This window comes from Perognathus longimembris, chromosome 1 (genome assembly GCF_023159225.1).
Source record: "Perognathus longimembris pacificus isolate PPM17 chromosome 1, ASM2315922v1, whole genome shotgun sequence".
Lineage (NCBI taxonomy): Eukaryota > Metazoa > Chordata > Mammalia > Rodentia > Heteromyidae > Perognathus > Perognathus longimembris.
In genome coordinates, this window is record NC_063161.1 from 159,066,164 (window position 1) to 159,090,914 (window position 24,751).

Sequence of the window (24,751 nt, forward strand, 5' to 3'; positions counted from 1 at the left end):
CACACACACACACACACACACGCTGGTCTTCTCACCCAAACTCCTGGAACTGTTTACATAAAAACAGTAATTGGGCCAATGAGCACTGAAGTTTGAAGCCAGTCCAGGCAGACACATTTCTCCAATTAACCAGCAGAAAGCTAGAAGTGGAGAGGTGTAGTTCAAGTGGTAGAGGACCGGCCTTGAGCAAAAAAAAGCCAACCAACAACATGAGACCCTGAGTTCAAGACCCAATACCGGCGCACACACAAAAAAGTCATTGGCAAAGCTAAGATCTATACAATTTGCTTCTTTTGGAGAATAGAGGCATGGAAGCACTAAGTGAGACAAAGTTATAAAAATAAAATGATCAAAATGCATAAGTTTAATTGGGCAAAATGTATGGCTCCAGTAATCACCTGCTATCCAGCATGTACATGTGAGCTCTTCCCACATTATCTAAACCCCTTCTCTTCTGCCAGTGGGACCCTGACTACTCACCTCCTCCGCTGAGCCGAGTCCACAGACTGGAGAAATCACTGTGGCAGTTCTGCTGGGTATGCAGGTTTTTGGGTTTTTTGTGTTTTGTTTTTTTTTTGCCAGTCCTGGGGCTTGAACTCAGGGCCTGAGCACTGTCCCTGGCTTCTTTTTGCTTTAGGCCAGCACTCTGCCACTTGAGCCACAGCGCCACTTCTGGCCTTTTCAGTGTATATGGTGCTGAGGAATGAAACCCAGGGCTTCATGCATGCTAGGCGAGCTCTCTACCACTAGGCCATATTCCCAGCCCCTGGGTATATGCTAGAGGGCCAGGCTCACACACACTGAAGACAAGATGGACTCTGCAGAAGGAACAGCCCAGAACCCCTCAGAACTTGGGGGGCTAAGGAGCTGGATTCATCCTTTTTTTTTTTTTTTTTTGGCCAGTCCTGGGCCTTGGACTCAGGGTCTGAGCACTGTCCCTGGCTTCTTCCCACTCAAGGCTAGCACTCTGCCACCTGAGCCACAGCGCCCCTTCTGGCCGTTTTCCATATATGTGGTGCTGGGGAATCGAACCGAGAGCTTCATGTGTAGGAGGCAAGCGCTCTTGCCACTAGGCCATATTTCCAGCCCTGGATTCATCCTTTTGTGAGACCAGAAATCTGAGTCTCCAAAGCTTTCACCTATGAGCCCCTTTAGAGACTGCTGACCCCACTCTGGACTCATTTCAGTACACCTGTTTACACAATTAGTTTATTCATTTTTTACAATTACAAAATGAAGAAAATATGTGTACTCTGAAATTTTTCATTTACAATATCATTCCATCAAATGTCAATCAAATGTCATTTTAAATCTCCACATAACACTGCCTGCTACATCGTAGTTGAACGTTCTAAGGCAGGCACTGGTGGCTCACGCCTGCAATCCTGGCTAACTCAGGAGGCTGAGATCTGAGGATTGTGGTTCAAAGCCAGATTGGACAGGAAAGTCCTTGAGACTCTTAACTTGAATTATCTACTAGAAAACTAGAAGTTTTTGGTGCTGTGGCTCAAAGTGGCAGAGCACTAGCCTTGAGCAAAAGAGCTCAGGGACAGCAGCCAGGCCCTGAGTTTAAGCCCCATGACTGACCATAAAAGCAAAAACAAAAAAACCCAACACGCCACCTCCCCCTCCAAAACATTCTGTTTTCTTTATTGCAAACATAATGTTCTCATGATATTTAAAGACTTCTTGAAATGAAGCCACCAGTCACATGATACGTGCATCCTTCAATGTACCCCTCGGTGCAAAGGCCCTGAGGGCAATGCCACCATCTGGCGTGGAGAATGGCGTGCATGGTGGAGAGAAGGGGCTGACTCAAGGAGAACTGCTAACTGGGACGGTGTTCATTTACTTGCTGAGGATTCACTGTCTGCTGTTAGCACATGGAGAGCTGCTGGAGATGGTGTGGGGAAATACTCCAACTCTCCTCCTCTCTCTCCTGTGTGCTTCTCCTCCCATGTGGCAGGTATAGAACACAGGTGGCTCTGTGGATAAGGATGCCACCAGGTGACAGCCGAGAGCACAAGGGACAGTGCGGGGCGCACTGTGCAACAGAAGCGGCCATGGCTGCACGGGGCGCCACCCCAGCTCCTGTGCTGGGATCCCCTGCACACGGGCCCAGGGACCTCAGCTTCCCAGACACCTGTTCTGCATCGGCGGGTTCTGCTAAGGGCTGGCCCGTGCGAGGCACTGGGGGAAAACCAGAGGGCAGGAGGAAGCAAGAGTCACTGTGTCCCCTGAGATACAGGGACAGGGACAGGGGCAGAGGCTACTGCCTGTGGTGGCAGCGGCCTTGCTGTGCTGCCCCATGCCAGGCAATTTACCCTTCCCCAGCTGTTCCCACTCAGCAAGCTGGGTTTTGTTTTATTTTTGAGAGCGTCTCTCTGGGTAGCTCAGACTGGTCCTAAGGCTGCAATCTTCTTTCCTCAGCCTTGGAGGCTGTGATCACGAGCGCATGTCACCGTGCTTGGATTCCACGCTGTTTTTGCAGGGAAGGTACTAGGGGTCAAACTCAAGGCCTTCAGCTTGCTAGGCAAGCATTGTGCCACGTAAGCCACATCCCAAGTTTTTTTTTTTTTTTTTTTTGCCAGTCCTGGGCCTTGGAATCAGGGTCTGAGCACTGTCCCTGGCTTCCTTTTGCTCAAGGCTAGCACTCTGCCACTTGAGCCACAGTGCCACTTCTGGCCATTTTCTGTATATGTGGTGCTGGGGAATTGAACCCAGGGCCTCATGTATACGAGGCAAGCGCTCTTGCCACTAGGCCATATCCCCAGCCCCATCCCAAGCTCTTTAAAAATGGTTTTTGCTCTAATTATTTTTCCAGGTAGGGCCTCACAGTATTTGCCTGGACTGGAATTGAATCATAATCCTCCTACCTGTATCTTCTGAGTGGCTGTGAGCACATGCATGAGCCACCCTAACTGGCAATGAGTAAACAATTTATGTAACTGACATTGATGCGTTCAGGGGCTTGCGGACAGATCTGAGGCTGCAATGCCCTGCTCAGGATGATGAAATGCACACCGGCAGGGACAGCCCAACAGGTAGTGAGGGAGGGGAGAGCAGATCCTGGTCCTCGAACTTGCCATCCTGAAGATGCACATCCGAGTGTCTGGAAAAACAAGGCAGAACGGCACGTTACAAAGACAATCAACTTCCTCCTATCTGCTGAACGTGCAGAGCGGCACCCACTTAGGAAAACCGTCACAAGATGTGATGCTACCCCTGCTGCAAGGACGCCACTGGCGTGGCTTCACAGAGCCACTCCTGTCAGGATTGTCGATGTCACTCCTCACAACTTCAATATGAATGTTAATCAACAGAAGTTACCATTTATGTCCCTCCTCTAGCCAATGCACATCCTTTATTAATTAAACACCAGTACTAAACGGAACTTTACTCTCTGTGAGTCTGGAAGATCTCCCAAAGCCCCATGAGTTAAAGACAGGATCCCCAGAGTGGTATTATCAGGCTACTAGGAGGTCTTTTAAGAAGTTCCTGGGGGTGTACTTAGAGGATTATGGGGCCCCCTCGCTAACCTTGCTGTCTTCTGATTCCTGGCCATGAGGCCAGCGTTTGTTCCAGCCATGATGTGCTGCCTTAGCACAGATCCACAGACCGTGGACTGGAACACAGAAACCTGTGAGCCAAATAAACCTTTCCTCCTTGTACATTGATTATCTCAGGTATTTCGTCATGGTGTTGGAAATCTGACACACACCCTACACATGAACATCCATATCAACAACAACAAAACTAGGACAATAGTCACCTCTGGTTAACTGTGCTTCTCCATGCCTTCTCCCTCACTATCATCCTCACAGTAAAAGATATCTTTAAATAGGAAATCTTGCTTGGGTGTTGAGGGAGTTGGAATTTGGGTGCCTTCTTTCTCCATCTTCTTTTCTAGCTGTTCTTTAAGCAAAGGTAGACAGGTCTCATAAAGGTAGTCGATGATCTCTACAGAAAAGAAACCAAAGTTTGAGACTGCTTCTACAAAGGTTCTTATCCAGGTCAAGGGCTATGGGGCAATCAAGTGATGGGTGGCTTACGCCTATAATCCTAGCTACTCAGAAGGCTGAGATCTTAGGATCCTGGTTCAAAACCAGAGTGATCAGGAAACTGTGTGATACTCTTGCCTCCATTAATCAGAAAAAAAGACAGAAGTGGAACTGTGACTCAAGTGGTAGAATAGCAGCCTTGGGCAAAAAAGCTAAGGGATGGCTCTCAGGCCCTGAATTCACATCTCCTACACCCCAAAGGCTATGAACACTACCACAATGCACTGCTCTTACTACAACACGCAAATCCTATTCTTATTGGTTTACATACCCCTTCTATACTTCAATAAAACCCTCACAACAATCCAATCAGATAAGTACTTTGATGCCATTTTCCCAACGAGGAGATCAAGGCATATAACCTTCAGAGACTTGCCCAAGGTCACAAAGGTACCAAGGATGCAAGCATAGGTGGTGATGTCTGCGGAATGCAAGTGCTTTCTCCTCACACATGTCAGGTTCAGGTCCCCAGCCTGGGGCTGCAGGTATATACACTGCCACTGGGCAGTACAGGGGACGCGCCTGTGGGTGCTCTCAGCTTGGAGGTTAGGGTATGGCAGGTCTGGACAAGACACAGGAAGCCACACAGGATATGAAAGATCTAAACCACCTGAGATAGCCACAAAGCAGGAAGTGGGCATCTGACACACTCTGTAGAAGTGTGTGTTGTGTTCGGTGCTGTGTGTGTGATTGTAGGATGTGTGCACAAGTGTCCAGGATAGCCAGACCAGCTGCACACAGAGCTGCTGCCCAAGGGACACCATGATCACATTTTGCAAGGCCTGTCGGGTAAAGATTCTAATTTGTCAGCATCCACACTGTTTTATGATTGATGAAACCACCAGCCCAATGACATACACCCTGTTTGTAACAAATAAAATACTAGGCATACTGACCTGGAAAAGTCTTTTTCTGCCAAAAGGGAACATAGGCAGCTTTCAGCTTATAAAATTTAGTTTGGACATAAAACGGAGGCACATCGCTTAAGAAAGGAAAAATTAAAAAAAAAGTCAGTTAAAAATCTATCATGTCAATACTTGTGTAAGTACATTTTCTAATCTATGGACATTGACAATTTTCTTATCCTGTACCTGACCATCATCCACAGGTCTATAAACGTGTGATGAAAGACACCAAACATGAAAGACACCAAAAAGCTAAAACATTAAACCACAGGAGAAAAATGAGTAGTGCAAGATGGTTGTGTTCACATGAAGAATGGCTGAAGTTGTCTCTAAGAAGACAGAGCGTGATGGCAGGGACCACGTGTTGACCCCTGCCTTGGAGGCGGCCCTGCCCACAGGACAACCAACACTGTAATAAATGACCCTCACCACCATTGCAAGAAGGAGCCGCCGCTCTGCCCACCGTGCTTGAAAGACCAGGAAACTGAGGCAGAGTGAACAGGGACAGAGCTGGGCCTCCCCCTGGGTATCTGACTCTCCAGTCCACACACTTGAGCACAGCCCTTCACATACATTCCTACATTCTGACATTTTACACTGCAAAGCTAAAAAAGGATGCTTATAATATTTTGGTACATTTTCACTTTACACTTCAGTTTACAGCAAGTGGGACAAAAACAGTAAGGTCGTAAATTGCTGGGACTGCAAAGTGCACCACCACACAGGCGTCTTCTCTTTATCATTTAAATCTTTTCTATAGCTGAGTTTATTTTGCTATTTTTCTACTTCTTAAGATGGGTACTTAGTTCCTCTTTATTTTTCTTTCTAATAAAGCCACATATTTTTTTGTAAGTACTACTTTATCAACAATGTTCCCCCCGACACACACACATGCTTTTAACTTTTCATCAGGATATGTTTAAATAGATTTTTTTTTTTAAAGTGGACCTCCTTGTGGTCAGGGACCCGTGGCTCGCACCTAGAATCCTACTCAGAGGGATGAGATCCAAAGGCTGTGGTTTGAAGCTGGCCCAAGTAGGAAGGTCTGTGAAACTTTTTTCTTTCCTTCTTTCTTTTTTTGTCAGTCATAGGGATTGAACTCAGGGCCTGGGCACTATCTCTGAGCTCTTTGTTCAAGGCTAGCACTCTACTACTTTGAGCCACAGTGCCTCTTCCAATTTTCTGGTGGTTAATTGGAGATAAGAGTCTCACGGACTTTCCTACCCAGACTAGCTTTGAAGTGTGATCCTCAGATCTCAGCCTCCTGAGTAGCTAGGATGACAGACAGGAGCCACCAAGTGCCTGGCTTCTGTGAAGCCCAATACTGACGCACATGAAAAATACAATTAGTGAAATGAAAATCTCAACAGTCTAGCAATTCAGAGTGTGTAAGTACATTTTGTTTCCTAAGACTTTGTTTCTACTCTGTATTGCATCAGATTGATTTTCTTACAAACAAGATTCATTTTAACTGGTTTGTGCACCATCCTTTATTCTAGTCATTCACTGAGTCATCACTTCCTTTTCATTATCTTCCAGTGGGAACACAAGGTCTTACCCGATGGCACCAGCAACAACTTCCCAATCTATCTCATTAGCATCTTCCACATTCAGGGCATACAACCTGCAAGAAAAAAAAAAGCAGGATTTCAGCAGACAGACATCACCAGGGCTCACAGAATGGCAGGAGCTGTAGGGCACTGGTGCTTTCACATGGCCTAGCTCCCTCACGCCCACCCTCATCCAGAAGTCACACAATGGCTGCATCTCTGTGCTCAGCACTTACAAGGTGACACGCTGCAGGGACACTGACATGTGCCCCGCTCATCTACAACCGCAACCCTCAATCCTATCTGATGAGCTCAGAGGATTAGCTCCCACCTCTTAAGACAAGCTCACTGGCTCACGATGTCACGCATGCTCCCTCAGATCTGCTGTTCCAAGCTCTCTCCAGCAGGAGAAGAAGGGTAAGGGATGGGCAGCGGGACTAGCAGAGAGAACAGGAAGCGCAGCCGTGAACTCAGAGCAGGCTCCTGACAGCAGGACCAAGGAAGCTGCAACTGCGCTGGGGGGCCAGAGCCCCAGAGCAGGCTGCTGGTCTTTGTTGTTACTGGGTAAACATGATTCCAGGTCCACCAGACTTCCAGGCTTTACAAAATGGCTGCGATCTGAGGATCATGGCTCAAAGCCAGCTCTAGCAAGGATGTCTGTGAGACTCTTACCTCCAGTGAACCACTGAAAAAGCCAGAAGTGAACCTGTGTCTCAAGCATCTCTAACCTTGAGTAAAAAGCTCAGGCAGTGTCCAGGCTCTGAGTTCAAGCCCCAGGACCGGCAAAAACAAAACAAAAGACCAAAACACCTCAAAGACCAAGCAATGATGATAGCAGAAAACTCCTGATGCAAAGCTGTCAGGATTTTCTATCTGCTTGTCCCAGTGGGCAAGAATAACCTACACAGTGGAAACCACAAAGGCTCCACTAAACACATAGTACATTTTCCGTAGAACAATTCACCCTATCTCCTCAATACTATTAAGGAGGTGGGACTTCTCAGTGTCATCCTTATTTAGGACAAGTTAACAGAGACTCGGAGGCAGATTGTGTGCCCACAGTAAGGCACGTAGAAGGTGTTAGAACAGGGATTTAACCTTTGGCAATGAAGCTACAGTCTCTGCTGTGTTTACTATTCTTTGGCTTGAGAGAAACTAGACATAACAATATGAAGTGAAGCCAGGTGCAATGGCTCATGCTGATTAATGAGCTACTGTGATCAGGAGGATTGTGGGTTCAAGGTCAGTCTGAGCAAAAAGTTTTTGAGATTCAATTTCAACAAAGAAAAAAAGATGAGCGTAGTGGCTCTGTTATCCCAGCTATGAGGAAAGTGAAAGTAGGAGAATCAGAGTGTGGGTTGACCCAGGTAAAAAGTGAGACCCTAATTGAAAAATAACTAGCATAAAAAGAGCTGGGCTATGGCATAAGTGGTAGAATGTCTGCTTAGCAAGTGAAAAGCCCTGAATTCAAACCCCAGAATCACCAAAAACCAAACAAAAACAGTGTCAACTTCTACCCGTACCTTTCAATGAGGTTGATTTTGGCCTGCAGAGCACTGACTCCATGGTATGGGAGCCTGCCATTAGTCATCCTTTTGGTCAAAATTTCCATCCTACATTAAAAGAAAGAAAAATACATTTACATCTGCTAAAAAACAGTTTCTGCTAGAACTTCCGACATTTTCTCACCCAAACTATCTTCATTTGGAACCAATTTCTACCTTTCCATCTAATTTGTTCACTACTGAGAACATATCTATTTGAAAAAGGAAAGGAAAATAAAATGACAGAAAGTCAATGATGCTGGGCGCTGGTGGCTCACACTTGTAATCCTAGCTATTCAGGAGGCTGAGATCTGAGGGTCGTGATTTGAAGCCAGCCCAGGTAGGAAAGTCTGTGAAACTATTATCTCTAACTAGCTACCAGAAAACTGGAAGTGGTGCTGTGGCTCAAAGTGGTAGAGCATTTGCTTTAAGCGAAAGAGCTCAGGGACAGTGCTGAGGCCCAGAGTTCAAGCCCCATAACCAACAAAAAATAAAAAAGGAAGCCAATGATTGAAACTGGATGACAGCTATGAGGAGTTCTCTGATAGTGTGCAGTAAAAACTTTTCGTAAGGAGAACTTTTTGTAAGGGAGAAAAAAAAGAGTAAGCTGTGTTCACTTTGGCAGCACATATACCAAAACTGGAAGGGTACAGAGAGATGTTTAGCATGGCCCCTGAACAAGGATGACACGCAAATCCATGAAGCCTATAAATAGGGACTAGAGGAAACAGTGTAACTCAATTTATTCCTGATGGTTTATAAAACAGATATTGTTCTTATGACCACCAGCAGTGTCTGGAACACCAAATAGGACAATAGCAAGTGATGATCCCTCCAGCGCACCCAGAAGCTCCTATGACTGGGGAGAAAAAAACAAAAAAAAAAAAACCAGAAAAACTTACCACTTACTTTTGCACTGCATCCAGTTCCTGGTTTCTACTCTCGCCTCCACTTCTATCCATGATATGCCCCTGTAGAGTTTCTCCCGGACAATTGATAGGCGACTTTCAGGATTTTTTTGAAGTCTAGAATCCAAATCCATTAATTCCTGGACAGACATTTTCTTCAAAATCACATCTTCAACTGCCTTGATTAATCTCTGGGTTTCTGTCTTACTCCAGGCACCATGATTTATTTCTGTTGATAGAAAAGTATGGCCTGTAGTTGATAATCTGTTTGTGGCCAGACAACATTAAGAACAAGATGATAAAATCCAGTTCTTTTTTTTTTTTTTCACTTCACTTCACTTTTATTAGGAACAAACACAATCTCAGATGAGTAGAAATAACTTCAGGGTTGATATTAAAAGAAATTATTCCAAAATTATTGTTAGGTTACAAATAACTTGCACATAAAAAAAAATCCCACCCAAGGAAGCAAATGGAATCCTCCATGTTTTCATAGCAGTGAATATATATTCTCTAGTTGTGTCTGACTATCCAACATTTATCCGTCTCTTAAGAGAATGATGTACACTAATGATGTCAGCTGGGACATAGGCAAATATCCCAAAATGTTTTCTAAAGAGGATTTGTTTGTCATGCTCACACCTACCTACCCACTGGCTTAGTCAGGATTATCATCCCATTTTCACAGAAGTAATACTGAGCCACATTCCAGTTACGTGACTTGTCCCGTTGCTATGGTTTTAGTTTATCCCACACAAGTCATGGGTTGGAACTTTAATCCCCAGTAACTATTGAGAGGTGGGACTATTAAGAGGTGATTAGGTCAGGAGGATTCTACATTTAATAACATCCTCATCTTTGGAGTGGACCCATTACAGTCAGAGTTCACTTTTTTTTTCTTTTGCCGGTCCTGAGGCTTGAACTTAGGGCCTGGGCGCTGTCCCTGACTTTTTTTTGCTCAAGGCTAACATTTAAACCACAATTCTATTTCCAGCTTTTTTTGATGGTTACCTGGAGATCGGAGTCTCATAGACTTTTCTGCCCAGACTAGCTTTGAATTGTTAGCTTCAGATCTCAGCCTCGTGAGTAGGTAGGATTATAGGCTTGAGCCACCACCACTCAGAAAATCTAGCACTTACCAGAAGACAATGGATGACAAACGAAACAAGCCTAAAATGTCTAAACATAAGTACAAGCAAATTCAAATGAAATTACTAAAGTGGCCAAGGGGGAGGAGGGAGGCGGGGGGAAATGAGGAAGAGGTAACAAGTTGAACAAGAAATGTACTCACTGCCTTACATATGAAACTGTAACACCTCTGTACTTCACTTTGACAATAAAGAAAAAAATGGCAAAACAAAACAAAGAAACAAACAAAAAAAGAACGAAAGCCAGTCTGGGGTATGGTAGTAGACACTTATTACCTCAGCACTTAGGAAGCTGTGGTTTCGATTTAAGCATGACCTTGCTCAAAAAAAAAGAAAGGAAGGAAGGAAAGAGGGAGGGAAGGAGGGAGGGAGGGAGGGAGGGAAGGAAGGAAGGAAGGAAAGGAAAGGAAAGGAAAGGAAAAAAAAAAGGAAAAGAAGAAAGAAAAGTCTAGTACTGGGTATTGATGTTTCACATCTGTAATCCTAACTACTTAGGAGACTGAGATCTGAAGATCTTGTTTCAAGCCAGACTGGGCAGGCAAATCCAGAGACTCTTCTTTTTTCTTGTTGTTAGTCATGGGGCTTGAACTCAGGGCCTAAGTACTGTCTCTGAGCTTTTCTGCTCAAGGCTATTGCTCTACCACTTTGAGCCACAACTCCAATTCTCATTTTCTGGTGGTTAATTGGAGGTTATTGTAAGGTCTACCCCTGGGAGGGCTCCATGCAGATGCCCCCCACCTGCTTAAGTCTGCTCCCAGTACCTGAGTTACCTAGGTAACTGGCACATCTAGAGAGTTACCTCCTCCTTCGCTAAGGTCACATCCAATCCACCTAACCATATATATCTCCCACCTTTTCCTATATAATCCAGCTCAGCACAGTCCTCGCTCTTTTTCCTTTTCTCTCTTGCTCTCTCTTGGTCTTTTTCCCTTTTTCCTTCCCTCTGTCTCTCCACGCCTCCATCTTGTGTGGGCTGGCAGTTGGCTTTCCCCCCACTAAACTCCTTTCTGCCTGGACCATGTGGTGCGTTTCCTTTCTTGGGCTGGCTCTGAACTGCAATTCTCAGATCTCAGCCTCCTAAGTAGCTAGGATTACAGGTGTGAGCCACCAGCACCCAGCCTCAAAACTTTTATCTCCAATTATCAATGAAGAACATGGAAGTGGAGGTGTGGGTCACGTGGTAGAGTGCCAGCTTTGAGTGAAAAGCCAAGCAAGAGCAGCAGGCTCTTAAGTTCAAGAACTGGTGCATGTGCATGTGCAAGTACGTGCATGCACATGTGCACGTACGCACATGCACACAGACACATACACAAAGAGAAAGGAAAGTCAGAAATTAAGTAGTAAGTCCTATTGAGCAGAATAGATTAGGACAAAGGAGGCATGATAAACAGCAGCTGGGAAATTCAGAAAATAAACACTGTATTTGATGTGCAGTTCTATTAGAAACAGAGAATACTATTTTCTTTAACTCTTACATTCCTTCATAAGCTGCAACATTAGTACAAGAAAAAAGAACAAGACCAGCTTTATCCATCTGACCTTGCTTGCTAGCCCAAAACAATTAGTGTGCTCTAAAAACTGAACAAGGACATCACAAAGAAAAATATTCATCCCAGAAAAGCAATTACTTGGGAAAATGACTTCTCCTGGCACAAAGTACTTATCTCAAGGATGGCTGTCTTGAAAAATGTATGACAGAATGCATCCTTTCTTGATCAAAGTTTAATGAGCAGGCCTGTCTAACTGACCCTGAGTCAAGTGATAAAAGTGTAACACCGGGAGTGATTAATGTGCCAGGTGTGTAAACAAAGAAAAATACTTATCCTAGAATAACATAGAGCCAAACCCTGCCTTTTACCATATATAATCCTGATGTCAATGGAGCTGGGGTAGCCGGTACCAGTGGCTTATGCCTGCAATCCTAGCTACTCAGGAGGCTGAGATCTGAGGATGGAGGTTCAAAGCCAGCTGGGGCAGGAAAGTCTGTGAGACTCTTATCTCCAACTAACCACCAGAAAACCAGAAGTGGTGCTGTGGCTCAAGTGGTAGAGTGCCAGCCTTGAGCTAAAGAGCACAGCAGCAGTACCCAGGCCCAGAGTTCAAGCCCTACAACCAACAAAAAACTAAACAAAACAACAACAAAAAAGAGCTGGGGTATCTCTCTTTGAGTACCCATGCTTTTCTTTTTTCTGGGCCTGGGACTTGAACTCAGTCTGGGCATTGTGCCTGAGCTTCTTTTGCAATACCAAGGCCCAAGCACCCCTCAGAACCCCAAAGATAAGGAAAGAAAGGTCCTCATCTGAAAATGTCCTATTATTTTTAGATGACTCTATATTCCCTACCTCATATATGGGATGTACACGAGCACACCTGAGGGAAGCTGGGAGGAGGGCTTAGAATGAGTGAAAAGTGGGTGAGAATAATAACAATATAGCAGAGGGGACCATCAGCTACATTGGACATTGATGAAAGTGAACTAAGCAACTCATGGGTGGGATGGGAAGGAGGGAATGAGTGAAGGAGGGAACAGATGTTACTGAACAAAAGAAAGTAATGTGCATATCACCTGCAATGAAGGAAATGGTTTTACTGTTAAAGTTCATAGACTTCATAAGCTATATAGAATGATAATTTCCATCATTTTGAAGGTTAAAATGTATATTATAAAATATATGTAGTAACTTAAACTCAATAAAGTTATAATAAAAAAAACAAAAACCAGGGGAAAAAAAGTGCTCTTATTTCTAAGACAAAGTCACCCGAAAAGTATTGTTAGGGTCCCATAGGTAATAGGGAAAACTGTCCCTGGCTTCTTTTTATTGTTTGTTTTTATGGTTTTTTTTTTGCCAGTCCTGGGGGGCTTGAACTCAGGGCCTGAGCACTGTCCCTGGCTTCTTTTTCCTCAAGGCTAGCACTCTGCCACTTGAGCCACAGCGCCACTTCTGGCCATTTTCTATATATATGTGGTGCTGAGGAATCGAACGAACCTAGGGCTTCATGTATAGGAGGCAAGCACTCTACCACTAAGCCATATTCCCAGCCCCTCCAAGAAACTTTTTATCAAGAAGAGGAAAAGAGCCAGGCACCAGTGACTCACACCTGTAATCCTAGCTACTTAGAAGGCTGAGATCTTAGGATAGAGATGTTTGAAGTCAGCCTGTGCAGACAAATCTAAGAGACTCTTATCACCAAGTAACCACCAAAAATCCATAAAGTAGCTTAAGTGGTAGAGCACTAGCCTTGAGTGAAAAAGTTAAGGGAGATGGCAACATGGCCCTGAGTTCAAGCCCCAATACCCACACCCCCACCCTCCACTCCCCCAAAAAAGAGGAAGACACAAGAGGTCATCAGGTCATGTATAAAGTCCTAATCTCAGGTTCCTAATAGGCCAATCTAATGCATGCCTCCCTCCCAAAGGCTGCATGTACTGTGAAGAAGTGCCTTCCTTTGCCAGACTCCCTAACAGCTTCCGGTGTCAGCAGAAAAACTCCCAATTAGATTCATGCTGCAAGATAATGAATTCAAATGTGGTCGAAATCCATCTAATGAGCAACGGCTGCAGGCTTCACTGAACACAGAGAAGAAAGTGAAGAGACCTCAAGATGCACAGGCCTGAACAGAGGACAGTGATCTCTGGGAGCTGGCTCAAAGTAAGATTGTGGTCAGAGGCGGGACACTTACGACTGCCCAACTGGGAGAACTTCAGGGCCACCGAGAGGCTGCTGCGGGCCACCATCGCGCCAATCTTCTTCCAGTTGTTCCCATGCATGGATTGGTATGCCTTCAACTTGTCTGTCTCTACTTTGCTGTACCTGAGAGAAGGGAAACAAATCCCACATTTGCCTGAATCACAAGATCAGAAACAGTCTTCACATGGTAGCCATGCAGCAGTAGTGGAAAAAACCTCCAATGGCCCAGGCTCCTGCTTATCTAAGGAAAGGAAGCCCTAACGTTCATCTATCATCTGTATGTTCTGAGGAGGCCCAGACATGTCTCCATATAATAAGTAACAACCATCTTAGCTACTCAGAACCATTGCCTGTGGGTTGGAGGTTACATGAAGTCATAACCATGAATATTCCCCAAGCACAGAAAGAATAAAGGCAGTAGGTAACAGATGCTATTTTGAGTCTTCAACTCCCATTTCCTGAGAGCATGCGCTCTCTCTCTCTCTGCTCTGCTCCATGTAGCTGGGGCCCACTGTATTAGCCCTTAACAAGTGCTTTCTTTCTATTAAACTCTGCTTCGCCACTTTAAAAAGAACCTTTCTTTGGAATGTTGGACACAAATTGTAACTGGAAATTTAACTCGGGGAGAAGGGAAGGGAGAATAAGAATCCCACAAGACACTCTGCACTGACGCTACTGAATTGCACTTAACTGAGCCAACACTGTTCTACCACTTTCAAAGGCACACTAGAAACCCAAAGCACTGAGCTAACTAAGGCTGAGAACTTTGGAGGTGATAACAACATAGCAGAGAGCAGAGCAGGGGGAGGTCACAGGAGGAGGCAAGGAATGTGGAGCTGAAAACCAAAGTCCGAAGAAGCAGTGAAAGGTATTTAGAAATGAGAAGATCCCAAAAGCCTTACTAAAGAGGGTAGAAGTTGAAATGAGCCTTGAAGACACACATTTCACAAACCCACAATCAGGTTTCAACATGAGAAGCTTCATGACTTTTACCTCTCATCCAGTATAGTACGTATTTTGTTTCAGAACACTGGCAGAGACTACAGGCAAGTAGACAAGGTTCAAAGGTAAAGCCTTTTCCTTACCTGCCTTTGTAATTATTGACATCGAATATCTTCTTTGCTCGATAGTACACGAGTTTCCAAGGCCGGGCAATGTCCTTCCCTGCAGTCAGAAGACCGACAGTCAATGGTGCATGAGGTAGGTGGAGTGAGATGGGGTTGCATTCCTGTAGTCTGGGCCGTGTGCTAAGACTGCCTTTCCCATGCCCGACACAGTGGCTCAAGGAGATGGACCCAATTGTCCTTGGGGAACTTAGCAAAGCACACGCTCAGGGCCTGCAGGCTCTAGTGTCCTCTGAGGTCTACTCTGTGACAAAGACACTCACAGAGGAAATCTGACCATGATTTGAATTAAGAAAAAGGGAACAGAAATAGTAGGATCACGTGTCACCAATTCTCCACAGGTGAAAAACTTCATTTTTCCAATGTAAGCTTTTCTCACTTTTCCTTCTGTATAGATGCACTCATTCTCCCACAGGGTTCACCATCTAGAGAACAGTTGATTCAGATTCCAATTCCAGACAAAAGCAAGGAAGCTTGGAATCCTAGCTACTCGGGAGGCTGAGATCTGAGGATTGTGATTTGAAGCCAGTCTGGGCAAGGAAGTCCACGAGACTCTTATCTCCAATTAACTACCCCAAAAAGCTGGAAGTGAGCTGTAGCTCAAAGTGGTAGAGTGCTAGCCTTGAACAAAATAACTCAGGGACGGTGCTCAGGCTCTGAGTTCAAGACCTGAAACAGGCTTAAAAAAAAAAAAAAAAAGGAAGAAAAACAGCCATAGAGAACAGGACAAGAAACCAAATCCATAATTATTTCCAAGTAGAAAAGTAGAATGTGATTGAGTTTTGTCCTAAAATCTGTACAAACTCTACATCTGGGAGACACAGACACAGTCCAGAGGCCGCTAAGGTTAGCCTGGCAATGGGATTTAGGGAGCACAGACTGTTCTCCGGCATCGCAGGGCTGGGAGGGCCAGACACCATGTGAAATACTTACTCATCAAGGGTAATCTCGATTAAGGTTGAAAGCCAGAGTAAATGCTTCTGCACTTACCAATGTGCACTCTGAACGCATGCTTTCTTTTCAAGTTGGTGATTGTAGACTTTTCCTCTGGATATCTGTCTGTGTGCAGCAGCTTGTCTGCACTCTCAATTCCTGTCAGTGCTAGGAAGTCTTGTACATTTTTCTCTATCTGCTTGTTTTCCCTAGCAGAAAACTTGCCAAATCTAATCGCAACACCTAGGATTAAAAGGGGGAGGCGGGGAGAAAGTTGTGTTGTCAATAACAATCAGAAGGCAACCTACCCCCTTCCAGCATCCCAGTGCTGGCTAGCACCAATCCGTTGGGAGCAGCCCTGCTGGTGCACTTGACACGAGTCCCAGACCCCACTTGGAGAGCTCCACCTTTTCCAATCAAACTTCTGCCCAAGCCAGGCAGGCCTCTTCTCCCACAACCCTCCACTGAAAACAGGGATCTTTCCTTCCTCATTGATCACTTTTTCAGTCTTTTTGTATATGTCTGAGTGTGCCAGTCCTGAGGTTTGACTACAGGGCCTCAGTGCTGTGCCTGACCTTTTGTGCTCAAAGCTAGCACTCTACCATGTGAGCCAAAGTGCCACTTCTGGCTTTTTGGTAGTTAAGTGGAGATAAAGCCACTGAGAGGGCTGGGAATATGGCCTAGTGGCAAGAGCATTTGCCTCGTATACATGAAGCCCTGGGTTCGATTCCCCAGCACCACATACATAGAAAAGGCCAGCAGTGGCACTGTGGCTCAAGTGGTAGAGTGCTAGCCTTGAGCAAAAAGAAGTCAGGGACAGCGCTCAGGCCCTGAGTCCAAGCCCCAGGACTGGCAAAAAAAAAAAAAAAGCCACTGACATCCTCATAAAGGAAAGTTGAAAAGCGGTGGTGGTGTTGTGCATGAGCTGGCAGAGTGTCATAGGTCCCTATGCATAGCAAACAGTTGCTGCTGTACTTTCCATTAGCTTCCTATTCCTTATGCAAACCACTCATTGCTATTCACTGTTATATAGTATACTGTTTGCTTCTTTGTGGTGGTAAAAATTGAAACATAGTTTCTAAGATGTAACTAAAATATCAACAGATGTAACTAAAGTATCACTTTCCTCCTGAACTGTTAGCTCTGTAAACTGATGGAAGATGGGCCTTTTTACTTTGTGTGTGTGTGTGTGTGTGTGTGTATGTGTGTGGGCACGCACAGGGGACTTGAACTCAGTGCCTGGGTGCTGTCCCTTAGCTTTTTCACTCAAGGCTCATGTTCTAACTTGAGTCTTGCAGCTTTTTGGTGTAATTGGAGATAAGCGTCTCATAGACCTTAAACTATAATCCACCGTCCTCAACCTCTTGAGTAGCTAGGATTACAGGCATGAACAACAGCACCCAGTCCCTTTACTTTTTCTAACAATTAGTAGTATTAGGCTTTACAAAGCAGATATTCAGTCAACACTCCTCATTGGTTGTACACAGCTTCAAATTTGTGGCTTACTCTTAAATCCAATGAGCGTTCTGGGCAATTCTTCTAACACAGTAAAACAGGAGAGCCCCTCATCTAAGGGGTTGCTGCTCCCCTGAGTGCTTGAATTGCACTTTGATTTCTCTCTCCTTTCAGCCTGGAGGTTTAGCTCAGTGGTTAAGAGTGCCTACCTTGTAGGCATAAGGTCCTTCATTTAGGACCCTTCTCTGCTAAAGAAGTCCACCCATAGCAATCCTTTTCTTCCAGGATTAACTTCTAGGGTGAGGTTATCTGGTCCCTTTGCCCTGGTCTTCATCTCCTCGAACAGAAGTGAGACAAAGGAAGGAAAAGCTGGCACTGGGCTTTGTGAATTTCACACACAGGCAACCACTCTGAAAGGAGCTCAAGGATTCTTCCCTGTGGGTCTAAGTCATTTAGGAACGCAGTTAGCACAGTGCACCACTATGGTGACTGCTGCAAGCTCACCTTGGGCTTTAAACTCTCGAAACCGCCCCAGGTCATCCCGGTACATCCGCTTAATTGTGGTGGCTGCCCTTCCACTGATGTCAGGAATGAACTCTTGGAGCTGTCTCACAGCAGAGTCCAAGTCCACATCCCAGTCCTCAAAATCGTCAGCTGAGCGTCTTGTTGCCAAATCCCCAGACGGTTCCAAGTTGCTTTCTTCTTCACTGGCTGGCTCTAATCTAAGAAGAAAAACTAGGTTAACACTAACCATCACTTGGATCTGGTAACTTAAGCCCTTCCTGAATGTCTCTCACTTACTCTAGAACAGCATTTCAGCTAGATGGGACCTTGTTTTCGGTCCATGATTTTCAAACCTCCTGAGGGAAACCTAAGTTACTTGTATGTATACATGTATGTATACTCACATATGCATGTACATGCATAACACACACACACACACGCACGATAGACTGTAACGTAAAGTGCTAAGTACTGCTCCACTTCTACATTTTTATTTTTTTGTGCTACTGTTTCTCATCTTTCTGGACTTAGACACTAACTGTCCAACAAGTGAAACGCTCTCTAATCCCCAGCAAGAGATAGTTATGTTTTGGAAAACAACCAACTACTTCACTTAAGTGCCATCTAGAGTTGACACAGTAACGGCTATCTTTGCCACTAATACCAGTGGCTTCCCTTTTCCTGTGCTGTTTCTAATGTACCTATCCTCGTTCCTCCCAAACTCTGCCATTTGTCTAAATCTGCTCCTGGGTTGTTCAGGCCCATCAGTGAGACTCAGACAGGAAACAGCTAACACCTTTCAGAGGGCATACTGCCCAAGAAAGTTAAGAACTACACCCCCAGCATATTGCCGCCTTGTGATCAGTGTTCTCAACATGTCTCCCCAATGATTACTCAGCACAGAGGACAATCTAAGTGCACCCATAGCTTCAGTCAGTAGCCCCCTCTAAAAGGGCCCTTCCACTTAACTTTAAGAGTAACAGTGGCAAAAACGGAAGAAAACTCTGAATCCTACGAACTACGAGACAAAGTGAAAAAGTAAATCGTGGAATGTACATTCTTGTAATCCCAGCTACTCTCGAGGCACACAGGTCAGAAGGGTCATGGTTTAACACCACCCTGGGCAAAAGGTAAGACCCCATTTCACCAAATAAACACCATGTCACACATGCCTATACTCACAGATGTGTGGGAAGCATATCTAGGACTAACATCTGAGGATGGCTCTGGAACAAAACTGGGAGACCCTCCCTGAAAAATAATTACATTATAAGTGTAGTGAAACACCTGCCCAGCAAGTGTGAGGTCCTGGGTTCAAATCTGAGTACTGCCAAAGTTACAAAAAAAAATCCTTGTAGTAATTCATCAGGCAGTATACTTAAATGATATCACTTAAGTATACATGTAGTATGTTATCTAAATTCTTTAAGTTAGAGAATCTTAAAGGTTTGGTGTTTTGTTTTTTTTTTGTTTTTTGCTGCTCTGCAGAATTATAAGACAATGTATTTAAGACTTCCTTTTTTTTATATAAGCACACAGACAAAACAAAGAGAACTTGGGGGGAGGGTCTTAAGCTGGGACAAGTTCACTGGGTTAAATGTGTGCATTACCCTGCATGTGTGACAATCTGTCTCTGATTTCTGCCAGTTAATATGTGCTGAATAAAGAGACGTAGGTGGCTGGGGATATGGCCTAGTGTCAAGAGTGCTTGCCTCGTATACATGAGGCCCTGGGTTCGATTCCCCAGCACCACATATACAGAAAATGGCCAGAAGTGGCGCTGTGGCTCAAGTGGCAGAGTACTAGCCTTGACCAAGAAGAAGCCAGGGACAGTGCTCAGGCCCTGAGTCCAAGCCCCAGGACTGGCCAAAAAAAAAAAAAAAAAAAGACGTAGGCTAACAGAAAATCTACTGTCTGCACATTACCTCTGCACCTCTTCCACCTGCTCCTCTCCTGAACTGGCCCGGGAGGCCTGGGTCTTCTTCTGTGCCCTGGGATTCACATTTTCTTCTGTCAATACCCCCTCACCTTCTGGAGAGTCAGAGGGTATGTTCCTCGTGTTTGTACTAAGCAAAGAGACCTCATCACCAGCCTCTGGGGTGCTTTCAGTAGGCAGCTGTGCCCTTTTCTTGGGCTTTTTTTTCATGCTGTGGAATCCCTTAGCCCTTTTAAACACATCATCTCCTTCCCCAGTCCCCTGGCTAACCACCTGGGCTCCTTCAGGGGGGGCGCCATGAAGACTCTCAGGTATGGCCATGGCCCCCAATTCCTGGTTACCAGACAATTTTTTCTTTTTTTTCTTGGGCTTGATTTTCTTAGCAGACACTGGGAGATCTATGTTTTTGCCTTGGAGATGCACAGAAGGCAAGGACTGCTGTGTGTGTGATTCTGACTCGGGTGGGGCGATGCTTGCCTTCTGGCTTTCCTGTGTGATGTCCCAGAATGCAACCTTCCCCTCTGGAGTCTTACTCTTTTTCTTCTTAGCTTTTTTACAAAATTGTTTTGATGCATTTTTATCCATCTTAGCAACTGTATTCAGTTTGCCTGTTTTGTCTGCTTTTGCTGATTTTTGTTCCTCACTCATAGCAACATAAACCATATCCACATCCTTTCTAAAATCCTTTGGCATGTTCTCAATGTTTTTTTTATCCACAAGGACTCGCACGACGCCGGTTTCTTCAACTTCCCAAACAACATTTTGCCTCTTTTTCTTCTTTTTGTGTGTAGAAGTGGTCTTTTCAGTCTTGTCGCACAATTCTGATTTTTCTAAAGGAGACATGAGCTGCTGGACGTCTTTCCTCCTCCTCTTCTTATTCACCTGAGGCTGGTCACTTGCCACAGAGGAGTCTCTGAAACTTTCCTGAGCCCATTTCTGTTTTTTTTTCTTATATACAGAATACTTCTTCTTTTTCTTGTCTGGTACTGGTGTGTGGATTTCATATCTGCTTGGTTTTCCTTCCATTCTGTTCCTTTATGGAAATGTGACAACGGTGGTTTATTTTTGCATTTTAAACATTAGCCTAAGGGAGGAAAATCACAGCAAAATGAAACTGTATGACAAATGACAAGCCTGGAGTCACAATTATAAATCTTGTATTATTTAAAATATACACGAGGCTCACCCTAGTCTACTTAGTCTGTTTCTTGGTGGTTTTTTGTTGTTTTTTTTTTGCCAGTCCTGGGGCTTGAACTCAGGGCCTGAGCACTGTCCCTGGCCTCTTTTTGCTCAAGGCTAGTGCTCTACCACTTGGGCCACAGCACCACTTCTGGCTTTTTCTATATATGTGGTGCTGGAGAATCAAACCCAGGGCTTCATGTATGTGAGGCAAGCACTCTAACACTAGGCCATATTCCCAGCCCCCCTTCATCTTGCTTTATGATATGGAAAAAAACAATCCACAGAGAACAGTATTACTCTACACCCTTGGGCCCTGTCCCCTCACACCTCATCTCTGACCCTTTCTTTTCGAATTGGGCTTTCTCTGTCCCTATGTATCTTGCCCTGGTTCCTCAACATGCCTGGGGTCCATCTTTCCCTTTCCCTGGAATAATCTCTGCTGCCTCCCACCTCCTGCCTCCAGAGTTTGGCTGGATAGTCTCTACTTCAAGCTTGTTTTTCCTGATGCTTTGATATAGGCTCCTTCACCAATGGATACAATATAGTAAACTGTGTTTCTCTCAGTAGCATTTAACCCAAGTGTAATTTTTTAAATAAACAAGTATTTACATAGTTGTTCAAGCCCAGGGGCTGGTGGCTCACACCTGTAATCCCAGCCACTCAGGAGGCTGAGATCTGAGGATCCTGGTGGGCAGCCAGCCGGCGGCAGGAAAGTCTGTGAGACTCTTATCTCCAATGAATCAACAAAAAGCCGAAGTGAAGCAGAGTGCCAACCCTGAGCAAAAATGCTCATGGACTGCACCCAGGCCTTGAGTTCAAGTCCCAGGACAGGCAGATAAACAACAACAAAAGAAAAAAAAAATCTACCCGGCTCTTCAGTTTTCCCGATCTGTGCCGACCGGAGCCTACCACTGCTGTGAGGTAAAATATACCTTAAATCAGATATGAAACCAGTCATGAGAAAATAGAGAAGCCACATCTAGAAAGTCCAAATTTTGGAGTCTTTATTGGGACTCTAGAGGTCGGCAGGAGGACCAATTAAGCTTTTAAAGCAAAGGTCACCTCTTGGGTGGAGACCAAGCCTCAGCAAGTCATACATAAGCATAGCACTAGGAGCAGGCCGCCCGGGGGCCAAACCACACAAGATACCTACATAGTCCCCAAAGCAGAGCCCTCAGACTCTACCCTTAGAGCCAGCTATCTGCAATTCAAAAGATGGCTTCTCTCACCTCTCAGCCTTGGAGCTGGGTGGGCAGGCCCCTACCTCTTGCCTAGGCTCCAAGGACGTCGGTGAAAACAACAGCCCCCAGCACCAGGCCAGGAAAGAGGTGGCTGTGACTCAGTTTCTGCGTTACACCCAGTTAGCATTTCCCTAGCCTCAGGCCCTCAGCTCCTCCCACTAGCCCCCAGATGCACCAATACCTAATGAGCCACTCCTATTCACTACCTACCTACTTCCCCTTTACCCCAGAGGCGAGAGAGAAGCTGCCACCTGGGTAAGGTGCAGACGCCATGTAGCTCCCTGTCCCGTGGGAACGATGGCCCCACTAACAGACCTCCTTATGGACCTTCTCCTCCTGTCTTGTGATTATCTCTGCATGGTCCCCTCCACCAAGCGCTCGAGTCTGGGTTCCGGACTCCCTGCCCCTTCTCAAGGACTTCGCCTGGGCGCCTCCTTGGAGCCGCCGTCCTGCGCCTCAGCCTTCTCCAGGCTCCCTAACGGGGTTGGCGGGGGGCCCTTACTTTCACAGCGAGCGCTCGTCCCCGAGAACGCGGCTCGAATGCTGCCCCGGGCCGGGCGGCCTAGGATGGGACCCTGTCCGCCAAGCCTCCCCCCCACCCCCCGCCCCAAGGTGCCCGGGCGCCGCGCTCACCCCGCGAACCGGCCGCGTGCACCCCGCACATTCGGGCGGTGCCCAGGCCCGGCCCCCGATTCGCCCGGGTGCGACACGCACCGGGCTCCACTCGGCTCTGGGTCGGCGCTCGGGAGCCGAGAGTCCGTGTGAGGGGCCCGGGGAGGCGCCAACGCGGGCCTCGGGAAGGGGAAGGTGCCCGCCGCCCGCCGCGCGCCCCGAACCGGCGGCGAGTTAACTGAAACCACCAACCAAACTGCTCCCAACTTACCCCAGGAAACGTCGTCGCCACCCGCCCCCGAACCCGGAAGCGCAGCGGTTGTGGAAGCGGAAGTGCTCTCGCGTCGCTTCCGGTACTCTTGGCGTCCTGGTGTCCTAGCAACAGCGCGCGCGGGCTGCGGGCCGGCGGCGTGCGCATGCGTAGTCGCGGGGCTGCGGTCCAGAGGGTCTTCCCAAGTGTGGGTGAAAGAGGATGGAGACGGGCCAGACGGACTGATTGCGACTGTGAAACTAGAACAGTGGCCGGGCGCCGGTGGCTCCCGCCTGGGATTAGCTACGCTGGAGGCTGAGATCTGAGGATCAGGGTTCAAAGCCAGCCGGCTGGGCGGAAAGGCCATGAGGCTCTTATCTCCAACCAGCTACTTAGAAAAGGCTTGATGTGGTGGCGCTGTAGCTCACGTAGTGGAGTGCTAGCTAGCCTTGAGCACAAAGAAGCTCCTGCCCAGGCTGTGAGTTCAAGTTCCACCAAGAAAACAGGGGCTGAAAATATGGGTGGCCCAGTGGTACAGTGCTTGCCTCGTATTCATGAGATCCTGGGTTCGATTCCTCAGCACCACACATACAGAAAAAGCTATTAGTTGGCCCTGTGGCTCAAGTGGTAGCCTTGAGCAGAAAAGAAGCCAAGGACACTGCTCAGGCCCTGAGTTCAAGCCCCTGGACTGGCAAAAACAACAAGAAGAACAAAAAAGAAACTTGCTGAACTTGTTTGGGAAAGGGAGGGAAAAAGGGTGAGACTGGAATATATTATAAGTAGGTGGAAATGTCACAATGAAATTCACTGGCCCAACTACCCAACTAATATAAGCTAGTTTTGCAAAAAAAAAAAAAAAAAAAAGTAGGATGGGATTCATGCATGCATTTATTTGGCAAGCTTTTGCTGTGGTCCAGGAGTGAGCGAGTAAAGCAACACCGATACACAAATTAGCCGAGATAATTTCAGATCCTCCTATAAAGGAAGTAGTAGAGAATAATGAGATGGAAATTTTCTAGGGACAGTGGTTGATACATTACATGGAAGGGAAGGCTTTTCCCCCCGCTCCTGGTTTATTGTTGTTTTAGAGGTATATCCAGTGGGGTTACATTTACACACATCAGGTAATAAGTACATTTCCTTTCACATAGTGTCATCTGTTCCCTCATTCTCTTCCATTCCCTCCTCCCATCTCCACCCATGAGTTACATAGTCCATTTTCATCAATGTTCAGTGTGCACCACTGCTGCACTTGTCACCCTTCCACAGATGTGCATGTGAGTACACTGTATATAAGGTAACGAATATAGAGTCATCAGAAAAAGAAAAATTAAGGGAAAAAGCCCTTTGCTTCCTTATCTTTGGAATTCGTTTCAGTATGTATATTATTTTATATACGTGTGAAGAGGGGCTTGGGTATTGCACCTCTGTGATTCTTTCCTAAGACTATCCTCTTTTGGTCTCACTGTATGTGAGTATCAAGAGTACTGTGTAATTTGTCATATCTGAAGCGAAGGCTTTTTGAGGAGGACGTGCGTGCACGCGCCAGTAATGGCCCTGTGCTCAATTGGCTTTTCTGCTCAAGGCTGGCACTTTACTTCTTGAACCACAACTCCACTTACAGCTTTTTGCTGGTTAACTGGAGATAAAAGTCTCCTATACTTTGCTTCTCAGTCTGGCTTCCAACTACGATCCTCAGACCTCAGCCT

The 24,751-nt window shown here is 45.9% G+C and overlaps 1 protein-coding gene and 1 non-coding gene across 3 annotated transcripts; one reads left to right on the top strand and one right to left on the bottom strand.

Moving 5' to 3' along the window:
* Positions 1 to 2,749: 2,749 nt before the first annotated feature.
* Ttf1 (transcription termination factor 1) lies at positions 2,750 to 23,083 on the bottom strand. 2 transcript variants are annotated; one of them, XM_048345473.1, is made up of 12 exons: positions 23,064 to 23,083; positions 19,747 to 20,841; positions 17,822 to 18,039; positions 15,920 to 16,105; positions 14,891 to 14,969; positions 13,798 to 13,928; positions 8,963 to 9,197; positions 8,040 to 8,129; positions 6,525 to 6,590; positions 4,958 to 5,043; positions 3,773 to 3,960; positions 2,750 to 3,112 (listed from the first exon to the last, which is right to left on the bottom strand). In XM_048345473.1, exons 2-11 carry the CDS (start codon positions 20,781 to 20,783, stop codon positions 3,779 to 3,781), a joined length of 2,310 nt encoding a protein of 769 aa, XP_048201430.1. In that variant the 5' UTR covers positions 20,784 to 20,841; positions 23,064 to 23,083; the 3' UTR covers positions 2,750 to 3,112; positions 3,773 to 3,778. The 2 variants fall into 2 exon arrangements, with proteins under 2 accessions (XP_048201430.1, XP_048201420.1); XM_048345463.1 differs by lacking the exon at positions 23,064 to 23,083 and adding an exon at positions 22,164 to 22,206.
* On the top strand, positions 8,670 to 8,778 carry LOC125341275. The gene has a single exon (XR_007208951.1). It is a non-coding gene; the product is annotated as a U6 spliceosomal RNA (small nuclear RNA).
* Positions 23,084 to 24,751: the final 1,668 nt, after the last annotated feature.

Bases quoted from the DNA above. Each gene is read 5' to 3' on its own strand.
- Ttf1 (XM_048345473.1), bottom strand. From the start codon at position 20,783: ATGGAAGGAAAACCAAGCAGATATGAAATCCACACACCAGTACCAGAC. The intron at 18,040-19,746 runs GTAATGTGCAGA...TTTTCTTCTTAG, and splicing joins CAGGTGGAAGAGGTGCAGAG to ATTAGAGCCAGCCAGTGAAG. The intron at 3,961-4,957 runs GTCAGTATGCCT...TCTTTTCTGTAG, and splicing joins GCAGAAAAAGACTTTTCCAG to AGATCATCGACTACCTTTAT.